Source organism: Lutra lutra, chromosome 3 (genome assembly GCF_902655055.1).
Source record: "Lutra lutra chromosome 3, mLutLut1.2, whole genome shotgun sequence".
Lineage (NCBI taxonomy): Eukaryota > Metazoa > Chordata > Mammalia > Carnivora > Mustelidae > Lutra > Lutra lutra.
In genome coordinates, this window is record NC_062280.1 from 125,397,453 (window position 1) to 125,425,222 (window position 27,770).

Here is a 27,770-nt window from a genome sequence, read left to right on the forward strand (position 1 = left end):
CACAAACACGCACACACAAGCTTCTTCAGGTGAAGAGCAGGGTAGGTCTTCTGCTACTGATCATATACCATACTTCTGGTTTTACTTACCCATTTATTCAGCAAGTAAATGATAAGTTCATTTACTCTGTATCTGTTAAGTGCTAGACCATGTACTGGGCACTATGGGAGTTGGAAGAAAAGACATTGATCTTGTCCTTAAAGTGTTTCAAGTCTAGTAAGAAGGAATAACTAAAACACCAGGTGAAATATGATGTGCCCTCTAAAAAGATACTAGTATTTTGAAAGGTAAATTTAAGTGTCCTGGAACTTCAGATGAGGAAGAAGTAACTACCAAGCTGGGAGGGTTGTAGTGGGGAGGCTTCACTGAAGTCCAGAAATTGAGCTGGATCTTAAAGGAGAGGCACAGAATAAAGCAAAAACAAATCAAAACAAGGTAAAAAAAAATCTGTCATACTAGAAGTAAATATTTGCAATATATATTATAAATATAATACCCCTAATATATAAAGAACTTGTTACCAATGAGGGACGCATGACCAAAACACAGTAGAAAAATGGGGAAAAGAACTGAATAGGAAGATATCAAGAAAACCCTTGAACATAAGAATAAAATGTTCAACCTCAGTTATCATTAGAAGACGCAAATTAAAACAACACTGAGGTATTACTTCTCATCTATAAATCTGCCAAAAATTTTTCAGTATTACAACACATGGTGTTGGTGAGGTTGTGAAGAAACAGCTATTCTCATACATTTCTGGAGGAATATAAGCCAGTGTGACCCTTCTGGAGGAATGTTTGGCAATAGCTAATGAAATTACATGTGCACCCATCCAACAACCCCCACTCGAGGACTGCATGTATAAATCTATACCCACAAACAAGTAATTGCAAAATACTAGAAACCACCTAAATGCTCATACACAGAAGAGTGGTTGAATAAACAATGGTACCTCCACATAATGGAGGACTGTGCAGCTATAAAGAAGTATGAGGACAATTTCAATGAACTGATTTGGAGTGATCTGGATATACTGTTAGGCGAAAAAAAGTGAAAACTAGCTACTTTCACATATACTACACCTCATGTAAGAAAGAAGGGGATTCAGAAAATACACATGTATTTGCTTATTTGGGCATAAGAAATCTAGGACTAAGACAAAAAAATCTGAAGTGGGGGCTTTTGGGTAGCTCAGTCAGTAAAGTGACCAACTCTTGATTTTGGTTCAGGTTGGGATCTCAGGGTTGTGGAATTAAGGCCTTTGTCATGCTCCACAGTGGGCATGGAGCCTGCTTGGGATTCTCTCTCTTCCTCTACCCCTCCCTCCGTGCCCAGCACACTCTTTCTCTCTCTCTAAAAAAGAAAAAAAAAAACTAAAGGGATTGGCTATAAACAAGAAGTAGGTGGGAAAAGGATGGAAACTTAGTTATAGGTATGAAGAGGGAGTAATACTTCTTTGAGTATATCTTTTTATACACCTTTGGCTTTTAGGACCATAAACATGTTTCACATACTTAAGAAAATAAACAATTAAAACAACCAGGATTTGGGGGGAACTCAAAATGGAATAGTAAAAAAATTTTAATTATATTACAGATTCATAATGTAACCATGATAAAGGGGGTGGGAAAGAAAAGAACTAACATAAATAACAGAAAAATACTACACTGGATACTGTATGATTAAAGACTAAAATAATTATGCACAAAGACTCTATTCTAGTTTGTAAATCTGTTTCTCACTGGAATGTGGGTTAGCAATTCTGAAATTTGTTTTTATATCTACCAGGTTTATGTAAGTCAATTATTATAGATAATGAGAACCTGGTTTCTGACTATCAGAGAGAGAAATACAAATATGGAAAGAGGAAAAGGTAGAATAAAACCTTTGACGCTGAATTGACATCATAGCTATCAGCATGAATTGATGGTGATCTAGAGATAGGTAAGTAGGTAGATGTAGAGATGATAGGGAGACAAAGTGTCATGTGTGGTGGTGGGGGAGATTGTATACATACATACATACATTTCCTAGAGGGCCCAGAGACAATGACATCCCAATAGCAATGAGCACACGCAGCTCTCAGACCATGGTTTCTAAATACTATTCTCCAAAAAACCCAGTGTTGTTTTGTTTTTTGTTTTGTTTTGTTTTTTGGAGAAGTGGCTAATTTTAGGGCTAAGGCAGGAAAAATGCAAGATGAGCCTGAACTATATTGTAATTACTGGAAAGTAAGTCAGTGTTTGAGAAAACACGGGCACAGGTTGAAGGGACATAGAAATCAACCTGAAGTAGCTCCCAATGACAAAAGCTGTACAAATCTGAGTAACAAAATAAAACTGATAGTCTTGGGTTATAAATCACAGAATAAAATAAATATTTCTGAGTCCGTATTGATATAAATAAATAAAATGGAGAGAAGAGAGAACTCTTCCTTACGCAATTCCAATTTAGAAATGTAGAGGGAATAAGGGAAAAAGAAAATTACCATTAGGCAAACATCACAGTAGTAACTGTTGTAGGCAAGATCCACCAATGGGTGCTAAAACCAGCAGGTGAAAACTGGAGGAGAAACAGGATATTGGCAAATGCCCCCAAATACCTGCTATTTACAAAGAAAATAGTAACTTTGCAGTGGAGAAACTCAGTGTATATTACATTCATCTTCAAACAGAAATGATAAATGGTGAAAGCATTCAGGTTTCAAACAACAATTAAGTGGATTGTGGGAACAGTAAAATCATCTTATTTTGGTTCCAGGTTTTATTGGTAATACAGCTAAGGATGTAATTGCTTATTTAATAGAGTTACATGGTCAAGTTTCGTCTACTAGAATGCTTGGTTATTCAAAACACTCCTGAACTGTAAGAGTCTCAGAAAGATGTCTCATCTGAGCAACGTGAACTGTGGAAGAAATCAAAACAAATTTTTTAAAGACCGCTGCTCCCCTAACAATACACTTCCCCACTAAAGTGGGAAAATGCCCAAAAGGAGCAGCTTCAACTTCAGGAAGGTGAAAGCAAATTATGTAGACTGCTCATCTTTGCATCATCTAGGATTTGTAGGATTATCTGTTTAATGTTGTTTGAGAGACTAGGTCTTAAAACAATCCTAAATATTGCATAAGAACATAACTTCTACAACATGAAAAAAAATACAGGACTTAATCCTAGGAACCAAGACCAATTATTAGCTTTTTTTACAGATTGTGTTTTCTAAGAAAACACTTCAATATGTGCAGCTATTTTCTTTTTTTTTTTTTAAAGATTTTATTTATTTATTTGACAGAGAGAGATCACAAGCAGGCAGAGAGGCAGGCAGAGAGAGAGGAGGAAGCAGGCTCCCTGCTGAGCAGAGAGCCCGATGCGGGGCTCAATCCCAGGACTCTGAGATCATGACCTGAGCCAAAGGCAGCAGCTTAACCCACTGAGCCACCCAGGCGCCCCTGTGCAGCTATTTTCTTAAGTTGAAAAGACACTGAATGTTTAAAACAGCATAGCCAATAATATCAACATTTTTCTGAGCACACTGAAATACTGTATGCAAAAATATTAATTATTAATAAGCAATATGTTATGATGCCAATATCTGTTTTTAAAAAAGTAAAACCAGCCATGCTTCTGGCATAAAAAAATCATGTGTTAAATTAGGAGTTTTCCATGCATGTAGAATGTTATGGGAACCTATTTCACACTATATTTTAAATTTGAGAATATTTTTATTATCTCTGATATTAGGGGGTAGGAAGTGAAGTCCAGGGCATCATGTAGTATATGTTATGTGTTTATGTATTCTATTTATGTAGAAGAAAACAGAATGACTTTATATTGGTATGAATCCTTAGCTGGAAATGTTCATGGAATTGGCTACACTTTATGTTCACTTTTTGTTACGTGTTTCTAATATTTTCAGTTCTCTGTTATCTAAGCTTCCTTCCTTTGAGTAAATACCTAAGCTGTTAGAAGAATTGCATGAAGAAGGGTGATGGAAAACAAATTTGGAACCTGAAGGAGCCAGAGTCAGATGACAGAGCAATTTGCACGTCAGTTTAATGGGAAGCCACTGAAGGTTCTAAGGCAGGCTGTAAAGGACGTAGCCATGCTTCAGAATCGTCTGGGAGCCCTATCAGAATGAACTGGAGAAGGAAGAAGCCACTTATGATATTATTGTGATTACGGAGGAGTTAACGAGGGAAGTAGCTATGAGACCAGAGAATATGAGGTGATTATATGAGAACTATCAAAGAAAAGGAATTGACAAGACTTGATAACTGACTGAATGTGAAGGTGCAGGGGAGGAAGTAGTCTAAAATAATGCGACCTCTCAAGACCAGAAACTAGACAGGCCCATAAACGGAAATCAATTAATATAAGAATAGGTACAGGTTCGGGGAAATAGAAATGAAATATAGGTGGGTTTTAGAAGATTTTTTTTTAAAGATTTTGTTTATTTATTTATTTGACAGACAGAGATTACAAGTAGGCAGAGAGGCAGGCTGAGAGAGAGGAGGAAGCAGGCTCCCCGCTGAGCAGAGAGCCCGAAGTGGGGCTCAATCCCAGGACCCTGGGATCATGACCTGAGCCGAAGGCAGAGGCTTTAACCCACTGAGCCACCCAGGCGCCCCTATAGGTGGGTTTTAATGAGCAAATGGAAAATCTGTTTTATCTAGATCCAGGAGGCACTTGGAAATTAGGGACTCGGGTTTAAGGTAGAAGCCTAAATAAATTCTCTTTAAGGAGAAAGGGTAATTCCTTTTACTTATTCATGCTGAGTATCTGTGTCTTTCCTGAATCCAGGAAAGAACATGACTCTGGATAGAATGGAGTACATATAAGTACATAATATATTTAAACACACAAAAGGAAAAACCCATATAGCCGTGCTAAGCCTCGATAGCTTACAAAGTATGGCCTCTAGAGAAAAGAGCTAAAGTTAGAATTTTAATATTACTTTACCATGGGATACGATGATGATATCCCCAGTGATGAATCATTTTTCTTATGATTGATTAAAACACACTTGATCACAGGCAGATCTTGATTTGTAATAGTCTCAAATATCATTGCTGAGAAAACAACTGTAAAACAAAATAAAGACAACAATGTTGATACATGCACACCTTTAAAAGAAAATACGCATTCATTTCACAACAAAAGAACAAAACAAAATGTAATCAGGCAAAGGAGGCCAACAGGAAAGTATGTATGACATATGATTTCATAAAAGGCAAGTCTTATTATAAATCAGGAACAGAGGTACTTAGAGCAGTCCTTTCCAGGGTGCTACTGAGCATTTTGAAATATTGAGGAATGAGGAATGATTATTGGCACACAAACAATTTTTCCTTCTTCATGGATGTTTGTGAAATCTTTTCTTTGTGCACTTAAATTTTTAGAATTATGTGCCTTATGGAGAGTCTGTTTTCATCCATTGTGCTAGACACTCAGTAGGCTTTTTCAATCCAGAAACTCATATTCACCTCTCAGCAAAAGTTTTCTTGAATTATTTCTTTGATTCTTTCTCTCTCCTTCACTTTCTGTTCTCCTATCATTTGGATGTTTTTCCAAAATGACTGATGATCTTTGACAGTATGCTCATATATAAGAATGAAGTCCAAAGTGTTCATCGTAAGCTCTGTGGGCATGATTTGACCTGCTGCTCCATTCTCTCTGTGCGGTTATCTTTTGTTTTTTGTTTTTTTTTTTCATGGGCTAATCAGATCTCCCAAAGAAGAGTCCTCACTCAAGTTGGCTGCCCAGGTTGTGGGAGTTGCTGCTGGCAATTTATACTCTTTTGGGGGGGGGGGTCCTACAATGGAAATCAGGTTGCTTTTCAGCTTTTTCATCCTGCATCTTTTGATTCCACTTTCTTCATGTGTTTTAAATCTCTCTAAATTTTATTTTCTGTCTCTCCAGTGTCATTGTCCTTGTAAGTTTATGTCTTTAAAAAATTTTTGTCATTTGAGTGGATTCTTGGTGGAAGGTAAATGAATGTGTTCAACCATCTTTGTACCATATCATCTGATTAAAATCTCAGTATTGTAGCTATGAGAACTGCATATTAAGATACATTCACTGGTTTGTTTTCATCTATCTTTATTATTTTGTTCTTTATTAAAGAAGTCATATTATACCAACACAAGTAGAACTGTAAGAGGAAATTCACCCTAAATCATGACATCCTGACAAATAAACCATTTTCATTTCCCTAGAACCTTTCCCATCCATAGACATAGTTTTTAACTAATTGCATTAATAGAGTAGAAATCATTTTGTATTCTGATTTTGAAAATAATATATCATAAGCATTTCTTATGATACTAGATGCAATTGATTTGCTTTCCTTTGGTGGCACTAACAAAAATGACCTAATCATTCCCTTGCTGTTATACATTCTGTGGTTTTGTTTTTTTTGCCCTCTGCCATTTAAAATACTTCACCAAGGGACATCTAGGTGGCTAAGTTGGTTAAGCATCGAACTGCTGATTTCAGCTCAGATCTTGATCTCAGGATTGTGAGATTGAGCCCTGCATCAGGCTCTGAGCTCAGCAGTAGTCTGCTTCGGATTCTCTCCCTCTCTCTCTCCACCTACTCCTTCCCCTGCTCATATGCACATGCAAGCTCTCTCTCTCTTAAATAAATCTTTGGAAAAAATGAAATAAAATAAATTACTTCACTAAGCTTTTTACTGTTTCTTTTTTTATCTAAGCATTTCACTTTTAAATTATTATTTCTTTAGTATACATTTCTGGAAGTGGAACTAGTGGATTAAAGGATATAAAAATACATAAAGGATATACTTAAATAGTTCTTGATATGCATTGCCATTTGGTTTTCCAAAGGTGGTATACCAATTTATATAGCCACAAGTAAGGTGAGAATGTAATTGTTTGACTACAATATTATCAGCATTTAGTTATTATGTGTTTTTTATTTCTCCTAATATAGCCCTTAGTCTTTTGTTTTCCTTTCTTTTTTATTTTAAGCAATCTCTACACCCAACATGGGGCTCAAACTCATGACCCCAAGAGCTGTATGCTCCTGAGAGTCTTCTTGAGAGTCTCTCTCTCTCTGCCTTCCCCTGATTCGCATGCTCGTGCTCTCTCTCTCTCTCAAATAAATAAATACATTTTTAAAGGTTTTATTTATTTATTTGAACAGAAAGAGAGACAGCGAGAGAGGGAACACAAACAGGAGGAGTAGGAGAGGGAGAAGCAGGCTTCCTGCAGAGCAGGGAGCCTGATGTGGGGCTCAATCCCAGGACCCTGGGAAGGTGACCTGAGCCAAAGGCAGACACTTAATGAGTGAGCCACCCAGGCGCCTCTAAATAAATAAGACTTAAAAAAAAGTGTGGGGGGTGTTGCATTGTCTTTCATCTGAGCCAGTCAGGTGCCCCAGCCCCTAGTCTTTTAAAAGAAAAAAAAATCAAATAAGCACAATTGCAAGGGATGGGGGGCGGGTGGCCAGGGGGGCAAAGATCAGAGAGTTTAGGAAACTTCCCTGTCTTATTTCCTAGTGTTCTTTTTTCTCCCTACTCCTTTTTTTCAAATAGTTTTATTCAGCATAATTAATATACAGTAAGCTGAACCTAATTTAAAGTGTATAACTTGATAAGTTTTGACATAAGTACAAATCAGTCTATAAAACCATCATCATAGTCAAGATAGTGACCTTATTCAGCCCTAAAAGTTTCCACATGCTCCTTGGTAATCCCTCCCTCTTACTCACCCCACAACCACATGCCATGCAACTTCTGATTTCCTTTCTATCACCATAGATGAGCTTGAATTTTCCAGAAATTTCATATAAATGGAATCACATAGTATGAAATTTCTTTTTTTGTCGGGCTTCTTTCATTCTGTTTTATTTTTAAATTCATCCCTACTGTAGTACGTATCAATAGTTCACTCCTTTCAACTCACAAGTAGTAGTCTTTTATACAGATATAATACATATTTTAATTCATTTACCTGTGGATAGAATTTGGATTGTTTCCACTTTTGGCCTCTTACAAATAAAGCTGCTATGAATATTTGTATAAAAGTCTTGATTTGGACATATGCTTTTATGTTTCTTGACTAAATACCAAGGATTGGAGTACTCAGGTCATGTCTCTTTCTAAGTGCAAAGCTGCTCTCCAAAGAGGCTGTATCATTTTATATTCGTATTGTCATTGTACAGCACTGTCATGTATGTCATTCCAGTTGTGGAAATCACATCCTCAACCAGCACACCTGGTATGATGAGAATTTTTAATTTTAGCCATTGTGCTAAGTATATAATAAATCATTGTGGTTTTAAGGCCTATTTTCCTAATGATGTTGAGCATCCTTTTGGATGTTTCTATGACATACTATATATTCTTTGGCAGTGTGTCTGTTTACATATTTGCCCTCATCAAATCTTTTAAAATTGGGGTGCTTATTTTCTTATTATCGAGTTTTGACAGTATTTTCTCCCAGTTTTATTGTGATATTGTCAACATGTACCATTGTATAAGGTTAAGGTATACAACACAATGATTTGAAATATGTATATACTACAACATGACTACCATGTAAGTTTAATTAACATCCATCATCTCACATAGGAATAATTTTTTTTCTTGTGCTGAGAACTTTTAAGATCTACTCTCCTAGCAACTTTTTTTTTAAATACGAAATCCTTTTTTTTTTTTTAAGATTTTATTTATTTATTTGAGAGAGAGAAAGAGAGACAGAGTGAGAAAGCATGAGAGGGGAGGTTAGAGGAAGAAGCAGACTCCCCTTGGAGCTGGGAGCCCGATGCAGGACTCAATCCCAGGACTCCGGGATCATGACCTGAGCCAAAGGCAGTCACTTAACCAACTGAGCCATGCAGGTGCACCCCTCCTAGCAACTTTTAAATACATAACAGAGTATTGGTAACTATAGTCACCATGCTTTACATTACATCCCTAGAATTTATTTATCTTATAATTGGAGGTTTGTACCTTTTAATGACCTTCAACCATTTCTCCTACCCCCTACCCATGCCTCTGGCAACTACCAATCCCTTCTCTCTGTGAGTTTGGTTTTTTAGATTCTACATAAAGGTGAGATCATGCAGTATTTGTCTTACTCTTTCTGACTAACTTCACTGAGCATAGTGCCGTCAAGGTCCATTCATGTTATCAGAAATAGCAGGATTTCTTCCTTTCTTTTTTTACGGTGGAATAGTATTCAGAGATAGATAGATAAATAGATAGATAGATAGATAGACAGATAGATAGATGTATACTTATCTCAACAGCAAAAAAAGAAAAGAAAAAGAAATCTGGTTGGAAAATGTGCAACAGACACTTCTCCAAGGAGGGCAGTATCACTAATCATTAGAGAAATGAAAATTGAAGCCACAATGAAATATTATCTAACACCTGTTAGAATGCTGTCATTAAAAAGACAGAAGATGACAAGTGTTGGTGAGGATGTGGACAAAAGAGAAGCCTTGTGCACTATTGGAGGGAATGTAAAATGGTACAGTTACCATGGAAAACTACATATAGTAGATCTATCTATCCACGTATCTCACAATTTCTTTACCCATCCATCCATCAATGGACTCTGAAGTTGTTTCCAAATCTTGGCTACTATAAAAAGCGCTGCAATGAACACAGGGGTGCAGATATTTCTTTCAGATAGTGATTTTGCTTCCTATAGATATGTACCCTGAAGTAGAATTATTGGATCATATAGTAGTTCTATTTTTATTATTTTGGGTAACTTATGAACTGTTTTCCATAGTAGCTATACCACTTTACATTCCTTCTAATAGTGCACAAAGCTTATCTTTTGTCCACATCCTCACCAACACTTGTCATCTTCTGTCTTTTTAATGACAGCCATTCTAACAGGTGTTAGAAAATATTTCATTGTGGTTTCAATTTTCATTTCCCTAATGATTAGTGATGCTGTCCTCTTGGGAGAAGTGTCTATTCATTTCTTCTATGTATTTTCTAACCAAATTTCTTTTTCTTCTCCTTTTTTTTTTTTTGTTGTTGTTGTTGCTATTGAGTTGCATGAGTTCTTTTCATATTTTGGATATTAATCTCTTATCAGAAACATAATTTACAAATGTTTTCTTCCATTCCATAGGTTACCTTCTCATATTGTTGATGGTTTCTTTTGCTAAGCAAAAGTTTTAGTTTGATGTAGTCCCATTCATTTATTCTTGCTCTTGTTGCCTTTCCTTTTAGTGTGAAATCTGAAAAATCTAATCTTGCTAAGACTGATGTCAAGATTACCCCCTTATGTTTTCTTCTATGAGATTTATGATTTCAGGTTATATGTTCAAGTCTTTAATCCATTTTGAGATTTTTGTATATGGCATAAAATAGTGGTCCAGTTTGATTATTTAGCATGTGGCTGTCTAGTTTTCCCAACATCTTTTACTGAAAAGATTATCCTTCCTGGATTGTATAATTTGGCTCCTTTGTCATAAATTAACCATAGGTGTATGAGTTTATTTCTGGGTTCTCTATTCTGTTCCATTGATCTATGTGTTCACTTTCATGCCAATACTGTACTATTTTGAATACTATTGCTCAGTAATAGTGTTTGAAATCAGAAAGTGTGATGCCTTTCACTTTGTTCTTTCTCAAGAGTGCTTTAGTTATTTAGGGTCTTTTGTAGTTCCACACAAATTTTAGGATTTTCTATTTCTGTGAAAAATGCCATTGGAATTTTCATAGAGATTGCACTGAATCTGTAGATGGCTTCGAATAGTAAGGACATTTTGACAATATTAATTTTTATAATCCATGAGCATGGAAAGTCTTTTCATTTATTTGTCTTAGTTAATTTCTTTGATTAATATCTATACTTTTCAGGGTACAGATCTTTTACTTCTTTGGTTATATTTATTTCTAGATATTTTATTCTTTATGATGCAATTGTAAATGGAATTTCTTTCTTAACTTTCTTCCTGATAGTTTGTTGTGAGTGTATAGAACCAAGAACTGAATTTTATATATTGATTTTGTATCCTACAAGTTTAATGAATTTCTTAATTAGTTCTAACACTTTTTGGTTGGAGTCTTCAGGGTTTTATGTATATAATAACATGCTACTTGCTACAGAATTAGTTTTACGTTTTCCTTTCTGATTTGGATGCCTTTTATCTCCTTTTCTTGCCTAATGGCTCTGACAGAACTTTCAGTACTATGTTGAACAAAAGTGGGAAGAGTAGGCATCCATGTCTTCTTCCAAATGATAGAAGAAAGGCCTTTAGCTTTTAATCACTGAGCATGATATTAGCTATGGGCCTGTCACATATGACCTTTATTACATTGAGGTATATTCTGTCTAAACCCACTTTGTGAAAGTTTTTATCATGAATGGATGTTGAATTTAAAAAAAAAAAAAGCTTCTTCTGCATCTGTTGAGATGATCATACGGTTTTCCCCTTCATTTTGTTAATGTGGTATATCACATTGTTTGACACTCAGATGTTGAACCATTCAAGCATCCCTGGAATAAATCCCACTAGATATGGCAAATGATCTTTTTGATGTATTGTTGAATTTGGATTGCCAATATTTTGTTAAGAATTTTTGCATCTATTTTCATCAGGGATACTGACCTGTAATTTTCATATATATGTCTTTGCCTTGGTTTGGGTATTAGGGTTATGCTGGCCTCATAAAATGAGTTTGTAAGTGTTTTCTTGTGTTCTTTTTTGGGGGGAGGGAAGAATTTGAGAAAGATCGATACTCATTTTTCCTTAAATATTTGGTAGATTTCACCACTGAAGCTATCTGGTCCTGGATTTTCTTTGTTGGTAGGTTCTTCAGTCCTGATTCAATCTCCTTCCTAGTAATTCTATTCAAATTTTCTGTTTCTTCATGATTCAGTCTTTGGTAGGTTGTATTTTTTTTAGAAGTTTACCCATTTTTGCTAGACTGTCCAATTTGTTGGCATATAAGTCTTCATAGTAGTCTTATGATCGTCTGTATTTCTGTGAAGCCACTATGACCACTAATTTAAACTCTTTTTTAAAAATTTTTTATTATTTATTTATTTATTTATTTATTTTTTATAAACATATAATATATTTTTATCCCCAGGGGTACAGATCTGTGAATCGCCAGGTTTACACACTTCACAGCACTCACCATAGCACATCATTAATTTAAACTCTTAATAGGTAAACAATTTATCTTTGTGAATCACCAAGGTTTGTTTCTGGAGTTTTATCTCATTCTTTTGTTTGGAACATATTCCTCTTAACTTTTCTTTCCTCTCTGTGTTGGTTTCTATGCACTGGAGAAAACAGCTACCTCTTCCAATATTCACAGAATGATCTCATGTAGGAGATAAACCTTGTCATTCAGTCCAGGCTAAGACCTTGGTTGCCTCTCAAACTGTTGTAATTGTCCAAGCCACCTTTTTTGTTTTTACTGGCTCTTTTTTTTTTTTTTTAAGATTTTATTTATTTATTTGACAGACAGAGATCACAAGTGGGCAGAGAAGCAGGCAGAGAGAGAGGGGGAAGCAGGCTCCCCGCTGAGCAGAGAGCCTGGGATCATGATCTGAACTGAAGGCAGAGGCTTTAACCCACTGAGCCACCCAGGTGCCCCTTTACTGGCTCTTAATAGTAAAGGTATGCCAAGATCTGTGAGTGCCTCAAAGGGGAGGATCTCAGTCAGCACCTAGATGAAGAGTGGTTGGAAGCCAGACTCTCAAGCAACAGTTTTTCAAGTAGGCAAATCGACCTCTTTCAGGAAAAGACAAGAGCTGGAAGTTTCCGTCTGCTCCCTTTGCACAGAGCCCTGGGGCATAGCCACTTAGGAACTGTTTCTTTGTTTGCTAAAGTCTTGGGGGACCCTTCAATACAAGCTCTGCTGAACCAGCAACAGGCAGTTAAGGGGTGAGTCTTCTAGGCCGCACCCACAAAATCCAGGGCTCCAAACATGTGCACATGCTCCTTTCAGGAAGATACTAACAGAGGAAAAAGTGGAGATGGTGCTTGCCTCCCCAGTTTTGGGCAGGATCACAGTCAGTTCCTAGATGTATGTTAAACTGGAAGCCTAGCCCTCAGGCTGCAAACAGGTCTCTTTAAGGGAAAGACTGGGAGATGTGCATTTGGGTTGTTGCTTCTGCACTGAGCTCTAGGGGTATGACCACAGGGAGTCCTCCCAGGCCCAAAGAACTGTTTCTTTGTTTGCTCCAATCTGGCTGGTCTCATAGATGCAGGCCCCCTATAGGTTTTCAGAGCCATTTGTTTTGGGAGTCTGTCCCTCAAGTGTAAGTCTTAATGATAGGAATGCTAGATGTTGGGTCCAAACCCTTCATTCGTTAGGGAGAAGCTGAGAGTTGTGAGTTCCTTCTGGTTTGTGTATTGCTATGTTGGGGATTGGGTTCTCGTGAGATTGACATGTGTCTCTGCCTTTTCCACCCATTCTAGTGTGGGTTTTTTCCTCATTTGTGTGATGTGTAAGAGTCACTCAGCTAGTTTCTGGATTTCTTTCAGAGAAATTGTTCCATGTGTAGCCGTAGATTTGGTGAGTCCATGGGAGAAAGTGAGTTCAGGAAACTTTTATATGGCCATCTTCAAGTTTTGAAACTTCTTTTTAAAAATATATTCTGGATACAAGTCCTTATAGAATATGTAATTGACAAATATTTTCTGCCAATCTGTGGCTTGTCTTTTGTAGACTTGAAATTCTTCATCTTAAAGATGTTCAATTTATCATTCCTTCTTTTATGGACCATGCTTTTGGTTTTGTATCCAAAAAATCTTTGCTCCATGTAAGGTTGTAAAGGTTTTTTCCTAGTTTCATAGTTTCAGGTTTTAAATGTACATTTTAGTTTCATATTTAGGTCTATGATCCATTCTGTGTAGACTTTTTAAATGGTATGACTATGGATCAAAACTTTTCATATGATTATATTTACGTGGGAATATTCAATTGTTATAGTACCATTCATTGAAAGAGTTTGATTTCTCCACTGAATTACTTCTATACCTTCATCAAAAATGACTGACTGCATATTCTAATTTCTGAAGTCGTTATACTTTTCCATTGATCTATTTGTCTATCTGGATTCTGATTCCACATCGTATAGATTATTGCTCTATAATAAGCCTTGAAATCAAGATGATAAGTTTTCCAACTTTGTTCTTTTCCAAGTTGTTTTGGGTATTGTAGGTCTCTTTCATTTTCATATTAAGTTTAGAATCAGCCCGTCAAAATCTGCAAAAAGGTCTGCAGGGATTTTGATAGAAATTATATTGAATCACTGGGACAACTGAGTAAAACTGACATTTTAACAATACTGAGTCTTACAATACATATATATATGGTACATCTCTATTTAGATCTTTCATTTCTCTTAGCAATTTTTTATAGTTTATAGTTTTATAGTTTTCAATGTGCTGATCTTACCTTTATCCGTATTTCATCTTTCTGGACATTTTTACTTCAAATTCTGATTCTTAGTTATAGAAACAAAATTGAAATTCTACACTAATCTTCTGTCCTACAAACTTATAGAACTTACTTATTAGTTGTAGTAACTTCTTTGTAAGTTTCATAGGATTTTATACATAAATGATCACGTTGTTTGCAAAATAAAGACAATTTTACTTCTTCTTTTCCAATCTGGGTGTCTTTAATTTATTTTTCTTGCCTTATTATACTGGTTAGAATCTCCAGTACAATGTTGAAGAGAAGTAGTGAGAATAGTCACCCTTGCCTTATTTCTGATCTTAGTAGAAAATATTCAGCCACTTAATATTAAAAGTATGATGTTTGCTAAAGGTTTTTTACAGATGCTGTTACTTAATTGGAAGAGGACCACTTCTATTCCTAAGTTGTTGGGAAATTTTATTAGGAATGTATGTTTTATTTGGTCAAATGTATTTTTTGTATCTATTGAGATAATTATGTAGTTTGTTTTTGTTTTTCTAGTGGCTTTTCTTTTTTATTTTGTGAATATGGTGATTCATTGATTCATTTGCAAATGTTAACCAACCTTGCCTTCCTGAAATAAACCAGCTGAATATGATGTGTTATCTTTTTTATATATGGTAGAATTCAACTTGTTAAAGGATTGCTAAGAATTTTTGCATTTATACTCATGGTAATTATTGGTCTGTAGGTTTATTTTTGTTTTTCCTTCTAATATCTTTGGTTTTGGTATCAGAGTACAGCTGGCCTCATAGAATGAGGTGAGAAGCATTATCTTCTCTAAAATTTTCTGAAAAAGTTTGTACAGATTTGGTATTATTTCCTCTTTAAATATTTGGTGGATTCTGCCCCAGTAGTTTTCATTATGGGAATATTTTTAACTACAAATTCAGTATCTTTAACAGGTATAGCATTGTTTATGTTATCAATTTTCCTTGAATGAATTAGTAGTATGTATGTTTCAAGGATTATTTTTCCTTTAAATGGAAGTTGTCAAACTATAGGCATTAAGTTGTTAATAATATTACTATATTATCCTTTTAGTATCTATAGATTCTGTAGTGATGTTGTCTCTGTTATTCCTGATTTTGGAAATTTGTGTCTTCTCTCTTTTTCCTGATCAATTTGGTTAGAAGTCTAGCAATATTACTGATCTTTTATTGATCTTGGTTGCATTTACCTCCTTTTTTCCCTATTTTATTGATTTTTCACTTTCATCATGTTTGTTTCTTTTGTTTACATGGGTTTTAATTTGTTAATTTCCCTCATTTTGCTTATGCTTGAAATCCAGTTCATTAGTTTGAATTTGTGTTATAATTTAAGGCTATTAACCATTTAATAATTAATAATTTAGTGCTATAAATTTCCTCTTAAGTACCACTTTAGGAACATCCCACAAATTCTAATATATTGCATTTCACTTTTACTCAGTTCAATATACATTCTCATCTATCTTTTGGTTACTTCTTTGATCCACAGATTATTTAGAAATGTGTTCTTTGGTTTCCAAATATTTGAGGACTTCCCATATATTTTTCTGCTAGCAATTTCTAATTTAATTATAGTGAAGTCACAGTATATATTTTGTATGTCTTTAATCCTTTAAAATTTACTGAAGCTCATCTGATGGTCCAGAATATAGCCTAGCTTGGTAAGTATATTGTGTGTGCTTGAAAAGTGGAATATTTTGAGTGGGATATTCTATAAATGTAAATTAGATTAAGTTGGTTGACATTGTTGTTTAAGTCTTCTATAAAGACTTTCCATAACTGGAAAGAGTGCTGAACTCTGAATATAATTGTGGATTTGTCCATTTCTCTTGACAGTTCAATCAGATTTTGATCCATGCATTTTCAAACTCTGCTATTAGATGCATAAATATTTATGATTTTTATGTCCTTTTGATGATCCAAGTCCTATAGCATTATGACATGACTTTCTGCTCCTACCAATATTCTTTGCTCTAAAATATACTTTGTTATTCATCCTCTCCAGCTTTTGATTAGTGTTGGCATGGGATTTCCTCTTCTACATCCTTTTACTTTTAACATTTTTGTGTCTTCCTATCCAAGGTTGGCTTTATTTATGTATCATATAGTTGGGACTTGCTTTTTTTTTTTTTTTTTTTTAAACCAAGTCTGACAACCTCTGCTTTTCAATTCTGATGTGTAGATTATTTAAATTTAATGAAATTATTGACATACCTAGGTTTAAATTAATCATATTGTTTTTTATTTGATCCATCTGTTCTTTTTCACCCCTGTCCTCTTTTTCTGCCTCCTTTGGGAGTAAGTGAGAATATTTTATGATTCTACGTAATCCCATTTCTTGGATTATTAGCCATAATGTTTTGTTTTGTTATTTTAGCACTTGCTTTAAGGTTTATAGTATACATCTTTATCTTAATGCAGTTTTTCAAGTGCTGCTATATCACCTCATATAAAATATAAGGATCTTACAACAGTGTATTTCAATTTCACCCCTCCTAAGTTTTGTGTTATTGCTCTCACACATTGCACTTCGACATAAATTATACACCCAACAAGTCATTGTTATTATTTTGCCTTAAAGAGTCAATTATCTTTCAAAGGAGTTTAAACAATAAAAAAAGTCTTCTATTTTACTCACTTTCGGAGGTCAAATATACATGTCATTGGAAAGAACAGGGGAAAGGAGGTCAGAAAAAATAGTTGATGAAGTAATGGAGAAAATGTCCAAATCTGAATGTAAATTATAAACCCACAGATCTAAGAAGCCCAAAAAAACCCAAATACATGACTCAGGAAAAACAAAAACAAAAACAAAAAAAACCTACAAAAGTGCATTATAATCAAATTGTTTAAAGCCAATGATAAAGAGAAACTCTTGAAAGCATCCAGGAAAAAAAGGTACATTCTGACAGTAGACTTACACATCTATTTGACCAACTGCAGTTCTCACTGATTCTTTGTTCATTTTATTTTGTCTTTTCTGTTCATTTTGGATTGTTTCTATTGCTGTCTTCAAGTTCACCAATCTTTTCTTCCGCAGTCAATCTGCTGTCAACTCCTTCCAGTTAATTGCAATTTTCATCTCAAGAAGTTCAATTTATGTGATTTTTTAAAATATTTACTGTGTCCCTGCTTAACATGTATAATCTTTCCTCTAGTTTCAGAACTATGTAGAACTATTTTAATGCTCTTGTCTACTAATTTTATATTCTATGTCATTTCTGGGTCCCTTTTGGATGGCTGATTTTTCTCTGTGGGTTGAATTTTTAATCCTTTGTTTGTCTATTAGTTTGTAAGTGGAAACCAGGAATTGTAACTTTCACCTCATATCAGATGTTTCTGTATTTGTTTACATATTTTTGAACATTTTTATGGGATCTAGTTAAGTTCATGAAACACTTTTCCTTTCAGGTCTTTCTTTAAACTCAATTAGGTAGGACTAGAGCAGTGTTTATTCTAGGGCTATTTTTTTCCGTGAGTGGATGTCATCAAAACTAATAACTTCTGCTCCCCAAAGGAAGTGCTCTTAAAAAAATGAAAACTGAAGCCACAGACCGGAGAAAAAATATCTTCAAAACAAACAACCTGATTAAAAATAGGCAAAAGATCTTAGGAAACACTTCACCAAACATAATATAGGGTGACAATTAAACACACAGAAATATGACCAACATCATTAGTCATTAGGGAAATGCAAATTAAAACCACCATGACATATTGCTACACACCTAAGAGAAGGGTTAAAAATCAAAGACAAAAAACTGACCATACCAAGTGATGACAATGATGTTGAACAACTGCAACTCTTGTACACTGTCAGTAGGAATGGAAATTGGTTCAACTACTTTGAGAAACTGGCAGTTTCTCATAAAGTTGTACATTCATTGAGCATACATTCCAGCAATACACTGCCACTTTTCAGTGTTTACCCAAGAGAAATTAAAACCTAAGCTCACACCAAAACTTATATTTAACTATTTATAGCAGCTTTAATGATAGCTGCCAGAAACTAGAAGCAAACATATGAACTTCATCTGGTCAATGGATAAACCAACTGTGGCACATCCAACAATGAAATACTATTCAGCAATAGAATGGAAAAAAAGTACTGTTTAAAAAAAAAAAAAGCAACAGAAGCCCAAAACAGAGTTATTCATGCTATGGCCAAGTCACCAAACCAGGGCTTAATACCTAACCTAATGGCAATTTCAACCTTACCTAGAATACAGTCTTAACTAACCAGTCAGAAATTTTCTGGTGAGCTTCCACGAGTTCATCTGTCACAAGGGCCCTCTCCATCCCCCAAAGAAAGACAAAGTAATCCACCTAACAAGACACCCTGTCTATCTCCCTAAAGGAAGGTGACCTTGTCAGAAGCAATCTTTTCTTTTGCTAAAGGTCCCAGCCCATGTTTGTCTATAAAATCCTTCTGTTTTGTACAGAGCTCCCCTCTACTTGCTAGATGGGAACTGTCCAGTTCATGAAGCACTTAATAAAGGTAAATAGATCTTCAAAGGTACTTGATGGACTTTTGGCTTTTGAGTACTGATACACGTAACATGGATAAATCTCAAAGAATTAGGCTGTGGGAAAGAAACAGACTCAAAAGTCTAGATATTACAAAACTTCATTTACATGACATTCTGGAAAAGGAAAAATTATAGGGACAGAAAAGAAATTATTAGTCACCAGAGGTTGGAGGTGGGTATTGGGGTTGATTAACTATAAAGAAGAATAAAAGAAGCTTTGGGGGGAATGGAAATGTTCTATATCTTAATAGTAGTGCTAGTTATATGATGATAGGTGTTGGTTAAGCTCAGGGAACCATGCACTAAAAAGGGTAAAATTTGCACTAGGAAAATCGTACCTTAATAGACCTCAGTTTTTAAAAAGCCAAAGGAAGAATTTGCCACCACTGAGATTAAGGTTCTTCATGAGAGAATCCATTCACAAACCCTAGTAGCACTTCCCAGAGTCCAGTTCCAAATGCAGTCTAAGCAATGAGGACAACTTTGGAATTGGAAAAGTGGTGTGCTTTAAAGAGACAGGGCTGGGGTGAGGGTGGGGGTAAGTGAAAAAAAAATGTAGCACCAATCAAAAATAAAATTTCAGGTACAACTAAAATCTCCTCCACTGAAAGGGTGATGGATTTAGACATTATAAAACAAATCAGAGCATGTCAGCTCACCTCATTTTCAGGTTCTCCAACATGAGTCTCCCGGGAAACACAGAGCTGGCGAAGACTTAAAAGGTTTGAGTTCCCAGCCCCTCTTCTGAGAGTTACCCACTTGGATGACTTTGAATTTCAGCAAGTTCTTTAACCTTTCTGGACCCCATTTCCCTCACCTGGTAAAAGAGGGCAGTAGATTGGACTGGTGTGGTATAATAAATATATATGACCAGTCCTGGTTCCTGGCACAAAGCTCCTAAAACCCTTGAAATTTCCCGAGTGACACGAGTGTCTTGTTATCCATGGTGGGCCCTTTTGAGCACACTGGAGTTGCAGGTAATGAGGTGACTTTGGGTGGGGTCCCTAGATGGCCTCAGAATGGGGCTAATAGCCAGAAAGACCAAGTGATCAGAGGGTGGGAGCTTTCAGCCCTTTCTACTAACCTCTGGGAAGAAGGGGAGCTACTGATTAAACTCCATAAATATTCCTGGACTGGAAGTGTGATGAGCTTCCGGGCTGGAGAGCATATGGATCTGCCGGAGAGAGGCTTCCTGGAGAGGATGTGGAAGCCCAGCCCCCTTCCCACACACCTTGCTCTATGCCTGGCTTCTTTCTGGCTGCTCCTGAGTTAGATCCTTTTTTTTTTTTTTTAATAAATTAGTAATCTAGTAAATAAAATGCTTTTCTAAGTTCTGTGAGCTACTGTTGCAAATTAATCAAACCCAGGGTAGGGGGTGTGTCATGAAAACCACGGCTGTCTCCTGGTAGATAGTGTCAGAATTGAGTGACATTATAGGACATCAGCTGGCGTCTGAGAGTTGCTTGGTGTGGGAAACACCCACTGCAAGACACACATACACACACAACACACACGCACACACCTTTTTGGTGGCCAGAAATGTTCAGTGCTGTTACTGGAGAGGGAGAGACATACAGGAGTGCTTTCCCTTACAACTGGGTAGCTTTAAAGTCTCGTCCCCTCTACTCATTCTCTGCTCTTTTTTCCTGAAAATTCTCATGATTTTAACTGTCATCTGTTTGCTCATGAGTTTTGAAATCGTACTCCTGGTGTGTATCACTACATATCTGGGAGTCCCAGGAACCTTCAATTCAGACTGAAGTTTTTTTCCTTCCTAAATTTACTCTCTCCTTTCTCTTCCCTCTCAGTGAGTGACAACAGGGCTACTGTTTTCGAAGCCAGAAACCCAGAAGCCATCTTTGACTCCTCCACATCCCTCATTTCCCATCAGCCAGGCCATTGCCAAGCCTTGACATTTTAACCTCTTGGTAATTCCCAAATCAGTGTGCAGCTCTGCGTCTCTGTTACCATTGCCCCAATTCAAGCTCTAGTGATTTCTGGCCTGGGTGACTGCCCACAACTTCCTAGCTGGCCTCCCTGCCGCGCACCTGTCAGCCTGACATCCATCCTCTCTACAGAAATTTCTTTCTAGGGGCGCCTGGGTGGCTCAGTCTCATGATCCCAGGGTCCTTGAATCGAGCCCCACATCGGGCTCCCTGCTCAGCAGAAGCCTGCTTCTCCCTCTCCTACTCACCCTGCTTGTGTTCCCTCTCTCGCTGGTCTCTCTCTATCAAATAAATCAATACAATCTCTTAAAAAAAAATGTCTTTCTAAAATTTTCATCAAAGCATGCCCCCTCCTCTGCTTAAAACCCTTCAACGACCCACAGCAATGGTGCTTACTCTTTCTTAAGTCGGACCCCTTGGAAAATCTGATGAATGCAATAAACCCTGTCTCCAACACACACACACACACACACACACACACACACACACACACACACGTACGCACACCCCCGAGGAATACATGGATAACTGAATTCCATTCAGAAACTCCTGTTGTACATGATGAAGTCCGAGCCCCTCATCACATCACCAAAACACTCCTTAAACATTAGACACGGAGCCTCTGACAACCCAGAATGTTTTTTGAAAGATGTCCACTGAACAGTCTTCAAGTAATTTTCTGAATCACAACCTTTCAAATGAGAATCACTCTGTTCCAGAAGCCTTGTACATTGTGTCTCAGCCACCTAGAAAGGAACTCTACTTTTCCATCCACTGCGTGTTTCTTACCTCTGGACCTTTCCTTTGCTGTCCAATTGGCCTGGAATGTCTTCCTTCCCTTCCCCTGTCAACTCTTCCTTACCTTTCTAGTCCCGGCTCTGGCATGACTTCTGCTTGGAAGCCTTGCCTTACTTTCTCCATCTGGGTTACAGGATCAGTCTGTGCATATTTCCAAACTTGCACTGCAATTTCCCTTTTGTATGCTGGATTTTTTCCTGCCAACACCCCCAACATTAGACTGTGGGCTCTTTGAGGGCAGAAACCAGTATTATGGGGGACTTATACAAGTCCTAGATAAAGGCAGTACTCAAAAATGTCTAAGAAGGGAAGGAGGAAACTCCTGTCTGTGACTCTAAATCCTGATGATTTCTTAAGACATTATATACTTCCCTTTCTGCAAAGCACCTGCCTAACAAAGAATGCAGCTGTACTTTACAGGAATTATCTGATGAAGGAGTAAGATACTGCTTATCTCCTTTTTACAAATGAGGAACTTAAGTGCTGAGAATTTCTCTGCCAGAGGAAAGAGCACATGTTTCCTAACTGTCTTGTTAGTCCTAATATATCTATCTGCATTGCCTCCAAGAACAGAATCCCTACCATTAGGAAAATCCTAACTCAAGTAGCAAAGCATTTGAAAACAGAGTTCAGTGAACATCTTCTAATCCAAACATAACAGTTTGTATAAATAATGACAATATCCTGTTTTAGTGTAGACTGTAAATAATTACCATTTGACTTATAATGACAGCAGTGAAAAAAAATATTTTACTGTTTAAACCTAAAAAATAACAATAGTTCCTCTTTTAGGATCTTATGCAATTCCTCTAGCCACAAAAGAACACTGTGTGTGTACTTTATATTATTTTTAAATTTCCTCCACATGTGTTGGTACCCATAGACCAGAACTGCATGATACAAATTAACGACCATCCATGAGTTCTACAAAAGCTTTTATCCCTTGAGGACCACTGATGGTATGGCCATAGAAGGTAGCAACCAAATGTAAGTAAGTCACCTATGTATAAAGCTCATAGCTCATATAAAGTGCACCCCCCTCCAAAAGACCAAAAATCCTTTGGCCACATAACTATGTCTACCTAACTAATCAGTGGCAAAGGATCTTCTGGAAGTCATGGAAAAATCTGAAGATCACAATGTGACCTGACGAAAACCAAGAAGCTCTACCTAGACAAACCACCTATAGTGAGATTCACAAGAGTGTGTTATTTCAGAGTGAATGAAGGATAGAGCAGGGGGGCTAGACCAAGATATGCAAATTATAAAGCAAGTTAAGCTAATTTTCAATCCCTCATATTCCCCCCTCCAAATTCTTACTCCTGTCTCCGCAAGGTCTTTTCAACATAAAGAAAAATGATATGATATAATACTTTTGAGGTTATTTGCTTTTTGTCAAATCAGAATCTTTACCCAAAGATAAAGGCAGTATCTGGTGGGTGTCTGGGGAGCTGGCAAACTTGTGAGCTTGAACATTGGACGTTAAGGGCTCTTGTTACACTGCTTACTGAGTTTCACTGAAGAGCGACAAGATGACAGGAACAAAAAATACTGTAGAAAGTGTTAGCACTGAACCTTCCTGTGGGCTTCGCAAGGGAGAGAGATGCTCTCTGGGGGTAAAGTGAGGTTGATAAGCTTTGCTCAAAGAACCACTTAGAAAATGCCTTCTTCCCAACACCATGCATTTCTTACATAGAATAGAATTAGATATTAAATGTAAGTTCCTTTATCCTCAGTCTCTTCCATCCTTGTATCCCTTGTGCCCAGCACAGAAATATGTGTTCAATAAGATTTTATGAGATAAAAAAATGTTTTTCTTTCTCATGCACACTTCCTTTTCAACTTTCTTATCCTAAATCCTCTCTGGAATATAAGTAATGTCTTCCTCCTTCACATTTAATATCTCCTCTCTTGATTGTTTTGCAGTTCAACGATAGAAGACTTCAACAACAACAATGACAAAATCTTGATTCATAATGAAGAGTTCCTGAAAGTGCCTTTATAGTTATAAAAAGAGGAGCCACCCTTTCATGGAAGACAGAGTCCAGAACTCAACCTCAGAGATAATTTACTATGGGTCTATGAGACGGACCTAAGAAGACATGAATAGACGATCTAAACTTATATGACAGCAACAATTAGAACTAGACTTTTAGAATCAGGGGACCTGATTATCAGGCCATCAGGTCTGGTGTCCCATCTAATGCAAACCTATCTTTGCCCAGCAGTCCCTTCCCTCCACCTCCTCCTGAATCACTCCTTCCTCAGGCTAGAGGTTCACAAGAAGGCAAAAAAAAAAGCAAGAAAAGCAACAAGGGCAGAGGATGACAATAAAATGTATAATTCAAGGTTCTATGAATTTTCCAACATGAATGAAAGAGATAGCATCACACTTATTGAAATATCAAAATCCCCCGCCTCTTCTCCAGTCTCAGCACATGATGCAGTGGAAACAGTGGAGAGCACATTCCCATTCTTTAAATCCTACTTAGAAAGCTTCATCATTTTTCATGAGAGGTAGAGCTGATAATATAAGGGAAATGGGGATAGCATCTTAGAAGTCAAGGAATTTAAAGTTTTTAAATATTATGAAGTCCTCACGTGAAGTTTCTCACGTTCTGCTCCTTTGTTCAAGAAAAATGTGTAATACCAAATATTGGTAAAGATGTGAGGGTCTGGAACTCCCAAAAGCTGCCAGAGGGAATGTAAATTGGTAGGGCCACTTTGGAAAACTGACAGTTTCTACCAAAACTGAATCTATGCCTTTCCCTATGATCTGGGAATTCTACCGGTGGGTAGCACCCTAAGAAAAATGAGTGTTTATGTCCACCAGAAACATGTAAAACAATGTTCACAGCAGTGTCATCCCTAATTAAACAAAATTGGAAATAACCTAAATGTTCTTCAACAACAGACTGCAAAAATAAATTGTATAGTATATTGATATTTTAGGAATAGTACTCAGCAGTTTAAAAAAACAAAAAAACAAAACAACATCGCTACTGAGACCAAGGCTGAATCTCCTAATCACAAAGTTGAGTGAAAGTAGCTAGACATCAAAAAGCACATAGGATGATTGGATTTACATGAAGCCTAAAAACAGGCAAAGGGAGGGTATTAAAAGTCTGAATGGTCGTTACCTTTGAGGGGATATTGACTGAGAGGGGGTGGGGCTAGGATTGTTCCCGATCTGTATTCAAGGTTCTGTGGGTACCTACACCTATAAAAGCTAATGGAATTGTACTGTTAAGAAGGGTGCATATTTGCTGTATGCAAATTATACCTCATTTAGAAAAATCTGGAAAGAGATGTGAAATTTCTGAGATTGTTCCTAAATATAAAGGAATTCAGTGCAGCTTAAATATAGTTGCAAGTACGAATCTTTGTAAGCCTCTGTGTGCTATTGAAAAATTCGCTTACTACTTAATGTCGTACGTAACAGAGCCAGCTTTTTGTATTAATAGACTGGAAAACATATTGTAGGATACATCTGAAATGTACATATTTACCAATTAGCAAAGATAAATGTTTAAGAAATGAAAAGGTCTGTTTTCCCACTCTTCTACCCCTTATGTTACATTTCTTAATCTCTAATTCTGAATTATTTTTAACAAAAGCTATTGGAATTAATTCCTGCACGTCTATGTACCACAAAGATTTCAAGTTAGAATGCTCGAATTTTGGAGCTGGCGAAAACACCATCGGGCACCCTCACTGGATGGAGACCGAGGGGGACAGCGGGGCGGGGGCGGTGAGTGCCAGTCCAAAGGTTGCAGGACTAGACAGGGACCCAAGGCTCCCGGGCTCCTTAGGCTCCCACAAATGTCTCCTTCACCCTAAATTCAAACCAACCCTCTTATCTTTCCCAATCGATGAGCTGGATCTCAAGGGGATTTTCTCTCTCTCTCTTACGCCGACCATGCCATCCAGGAGATTATTTGGGAACAGTCAGCTGAGTCCTTGAAAACCCCCTTGGGGTTTAATGCCAGGATAAAAATCGAGTAGAGTTAGAAGGGGCAGCTAGTATTCTCATATGTAAATCCTGTTTGCATAACATTTCCAAAGTAGCTATTCGTTGATCCCACCGAAATGCGGCGGGGGTGGGGGGTCATTACTCGGGATGACTAGCTCTGGGGGAGAACGCGGGCGCCTTTCCCCCTCAGAGTTCACTCCGTAAATCAGAACCTCAAAAGAAGAGTCCAAGACGCCACCCGGGAGTCTCCGGGGTCGGTCCAGGCGCGGTCCCGAGCCACCTGGGGCCACCCTTGGGGCCGCGGCCTCGGGCGGACGGCCCAACAGCCCGCGCGGGAGACCGAGCGGGCGGCGGCGCGGCGCGGGGAGGTGGGGGTGGGCAGGCGGCTGGCGCGGCCCCGACTCCGGCCCCGGCCCTGGCCCCCGGCAGCGCGTCGGGAGGCCGCCCGCGGAGTCCCGGCCGCCGTTCGGGACGCGGGCCGAGCCGGAGCGGCGGCTTTAGAAAAGAGGCAGGACGACATGGGGTGGGCAGGCAGAGGCCGCGGGCAAGTTCGGGGCGAGCCGGGAGGGCGCGAAAGAGGGGAGGGGCGCGGGAGCGAGGGAAGAGCGAGCGCGGGGAGGAGCGAGGCGGCGGGGACCGAGGCGCGCGCCCGGGTCCACAGTGGCGGGGTGGGGGCGAGGGCCACGCCGGGGGCTGCGGGGGCGGCGAGCGGGCGTGCGGGGCCTTACCAAGCAGCGGCAGCCGGCCGCCACGGCGTGCCCACGCCGGCATGGCCTCCGGAGCCCGGGGTCCCCAGGCCGCACCGGCCCAGCCCTGCGATGCCGCCCAGAGCGGCGCGCCCCGCGCTGCAGGTGGCTCGTTTAAGGATGCGCGTCACCGACCGCAAATTCCCTCGGACTGGTGCAAAGTGGAAGGGGGGAGGATCCCTCTCCGCACCGGCAGAGGCCGAGGCGGGAGCCGAGAGGTTGGGCCGAGCCGGGAAGCGGGTGCCTGGCGCAGCGCTGCGGCCGAGCCCACGTGCCCACCGTGGTCCGCAGCCGGCGCGCTCTGCGGCGCCCGGGGCTCCCCGATTGTGGCGGGGGAGATCGGGCGCCGTTCCGCTGGGGAAGTGGTCGGAGCTCCGTTGCTGTGGCTGGGGGGAGGGGACGCGGCAAGGGCTCTGCCTTGCCCCGGGGAGTCCCTGATCCCTCCCGTTTGGAGCCCGGAGTTGGGGACAGCAGAGAGCCAAAAACCGTCCCCCTCGCGCGCGGGGGTCTTTGAAGTCCCGGGATGGCAGCGAAATCCGCGCCACACAACCGCAGCCCTGGGTGGCGCGCGGAAGAGCCGAGGGTCGCATTTCGAGGTCGGTGGATCCTAATTAACGGACTGATTTTCTTTGTCTCCCCCTCGATCTCCAAGGATGCTCAGGACCCGTTCTGTAGTGGCAATGAGGAAGGCAGGCTAGGTTTCAATGTCAACCGAGGCAAGTAGGGAGGCTAAAAACCAGCCATGGAAACAAAAGCAAAATACACAGAGTACATCCTAGAGGATGGCTTGAATTATCCATCCCATAATTCTTGTTCTTCATCGAATATATACCTCCAGTTGAAAATTATTTTCTTTGCAGTAAGTTGAAGATTGGAAAGCCCTGGATGCTAGTTCTGGGTCTTTCTTTAACTAGCCCCTTGACCTCACAAGCTGCTTGCCCTCTCAGAGTCCCAGCTTACTCATCTGTAGATTAGTGGAGCGGGCCAAATGGTTTACAGGTAAATCCCAATTCTAGGAATGCCGTGCCTTAAATTACGTAAATAATTTTCTAAAGAAGCATGGTAATTGGCAGTGTTCATCCTTGGCCATACGATCCTTTCCCTCAGCTGTAGTCTATAGCACCATAATTTTTATCCCATAGGGTATGACGGAAACAAGTGTCTACCGTGGTGCCGCCACTGTGGAAAACAGTATGGCAGTTTCTCAAAAAAGTAAAAATAGAATTACCGTGTGATCCAGCAGTTCCACTTCTGGGTATATACTCAAAAGAACTGAAAGAAGGTCATGAAGACATATCTGTACACCCACTTTCATAGCAGCATTAGTCATAATAGCCAAAAGGTAGAGGCGACCCACA

General features: G+C 38.6%; 1 protein-coding gene across 4 annotated transcripts in view; it reads right to left on the bottom strand.

Annotated features, from left to right (window-relative positions):
• Positions 1-26,556, bottom strand: part of FLT3 (fms related receptor tyrosine kinase 3) — a 73,955-nt gene extending 47,399 nt beyond the window's left edge. For 2 of the 4 annotated variants that reach the window (XM_047723015.1, XM_047723014.1), the window contains exons 1-2: positions 26,395-26,556; positions 4,959-5,080 (exon numbers count right to left, since the gene is read on the bottom strand). In XM_047723015.1, the coding sequence (XP_047578971.1) occupies positions 4,959-5,080; positions 26,395-26,437 (165 nt within the window). In that variant the 5' untranslated portion in view covers positions 26,438-26,556. Of the gene's footprint in view, positions 1-4,958; positions 5,081-7,730; positions 7,874-26,394 lie in introns of those variants that run through there. The other 2 variants (XM_047723012.1, XM_047723013.1) reach the window with 2 other exon arrangements.
• Between the last annotated feature and the right edge of the window lie 1,214 nt (positions 26,557-27,770).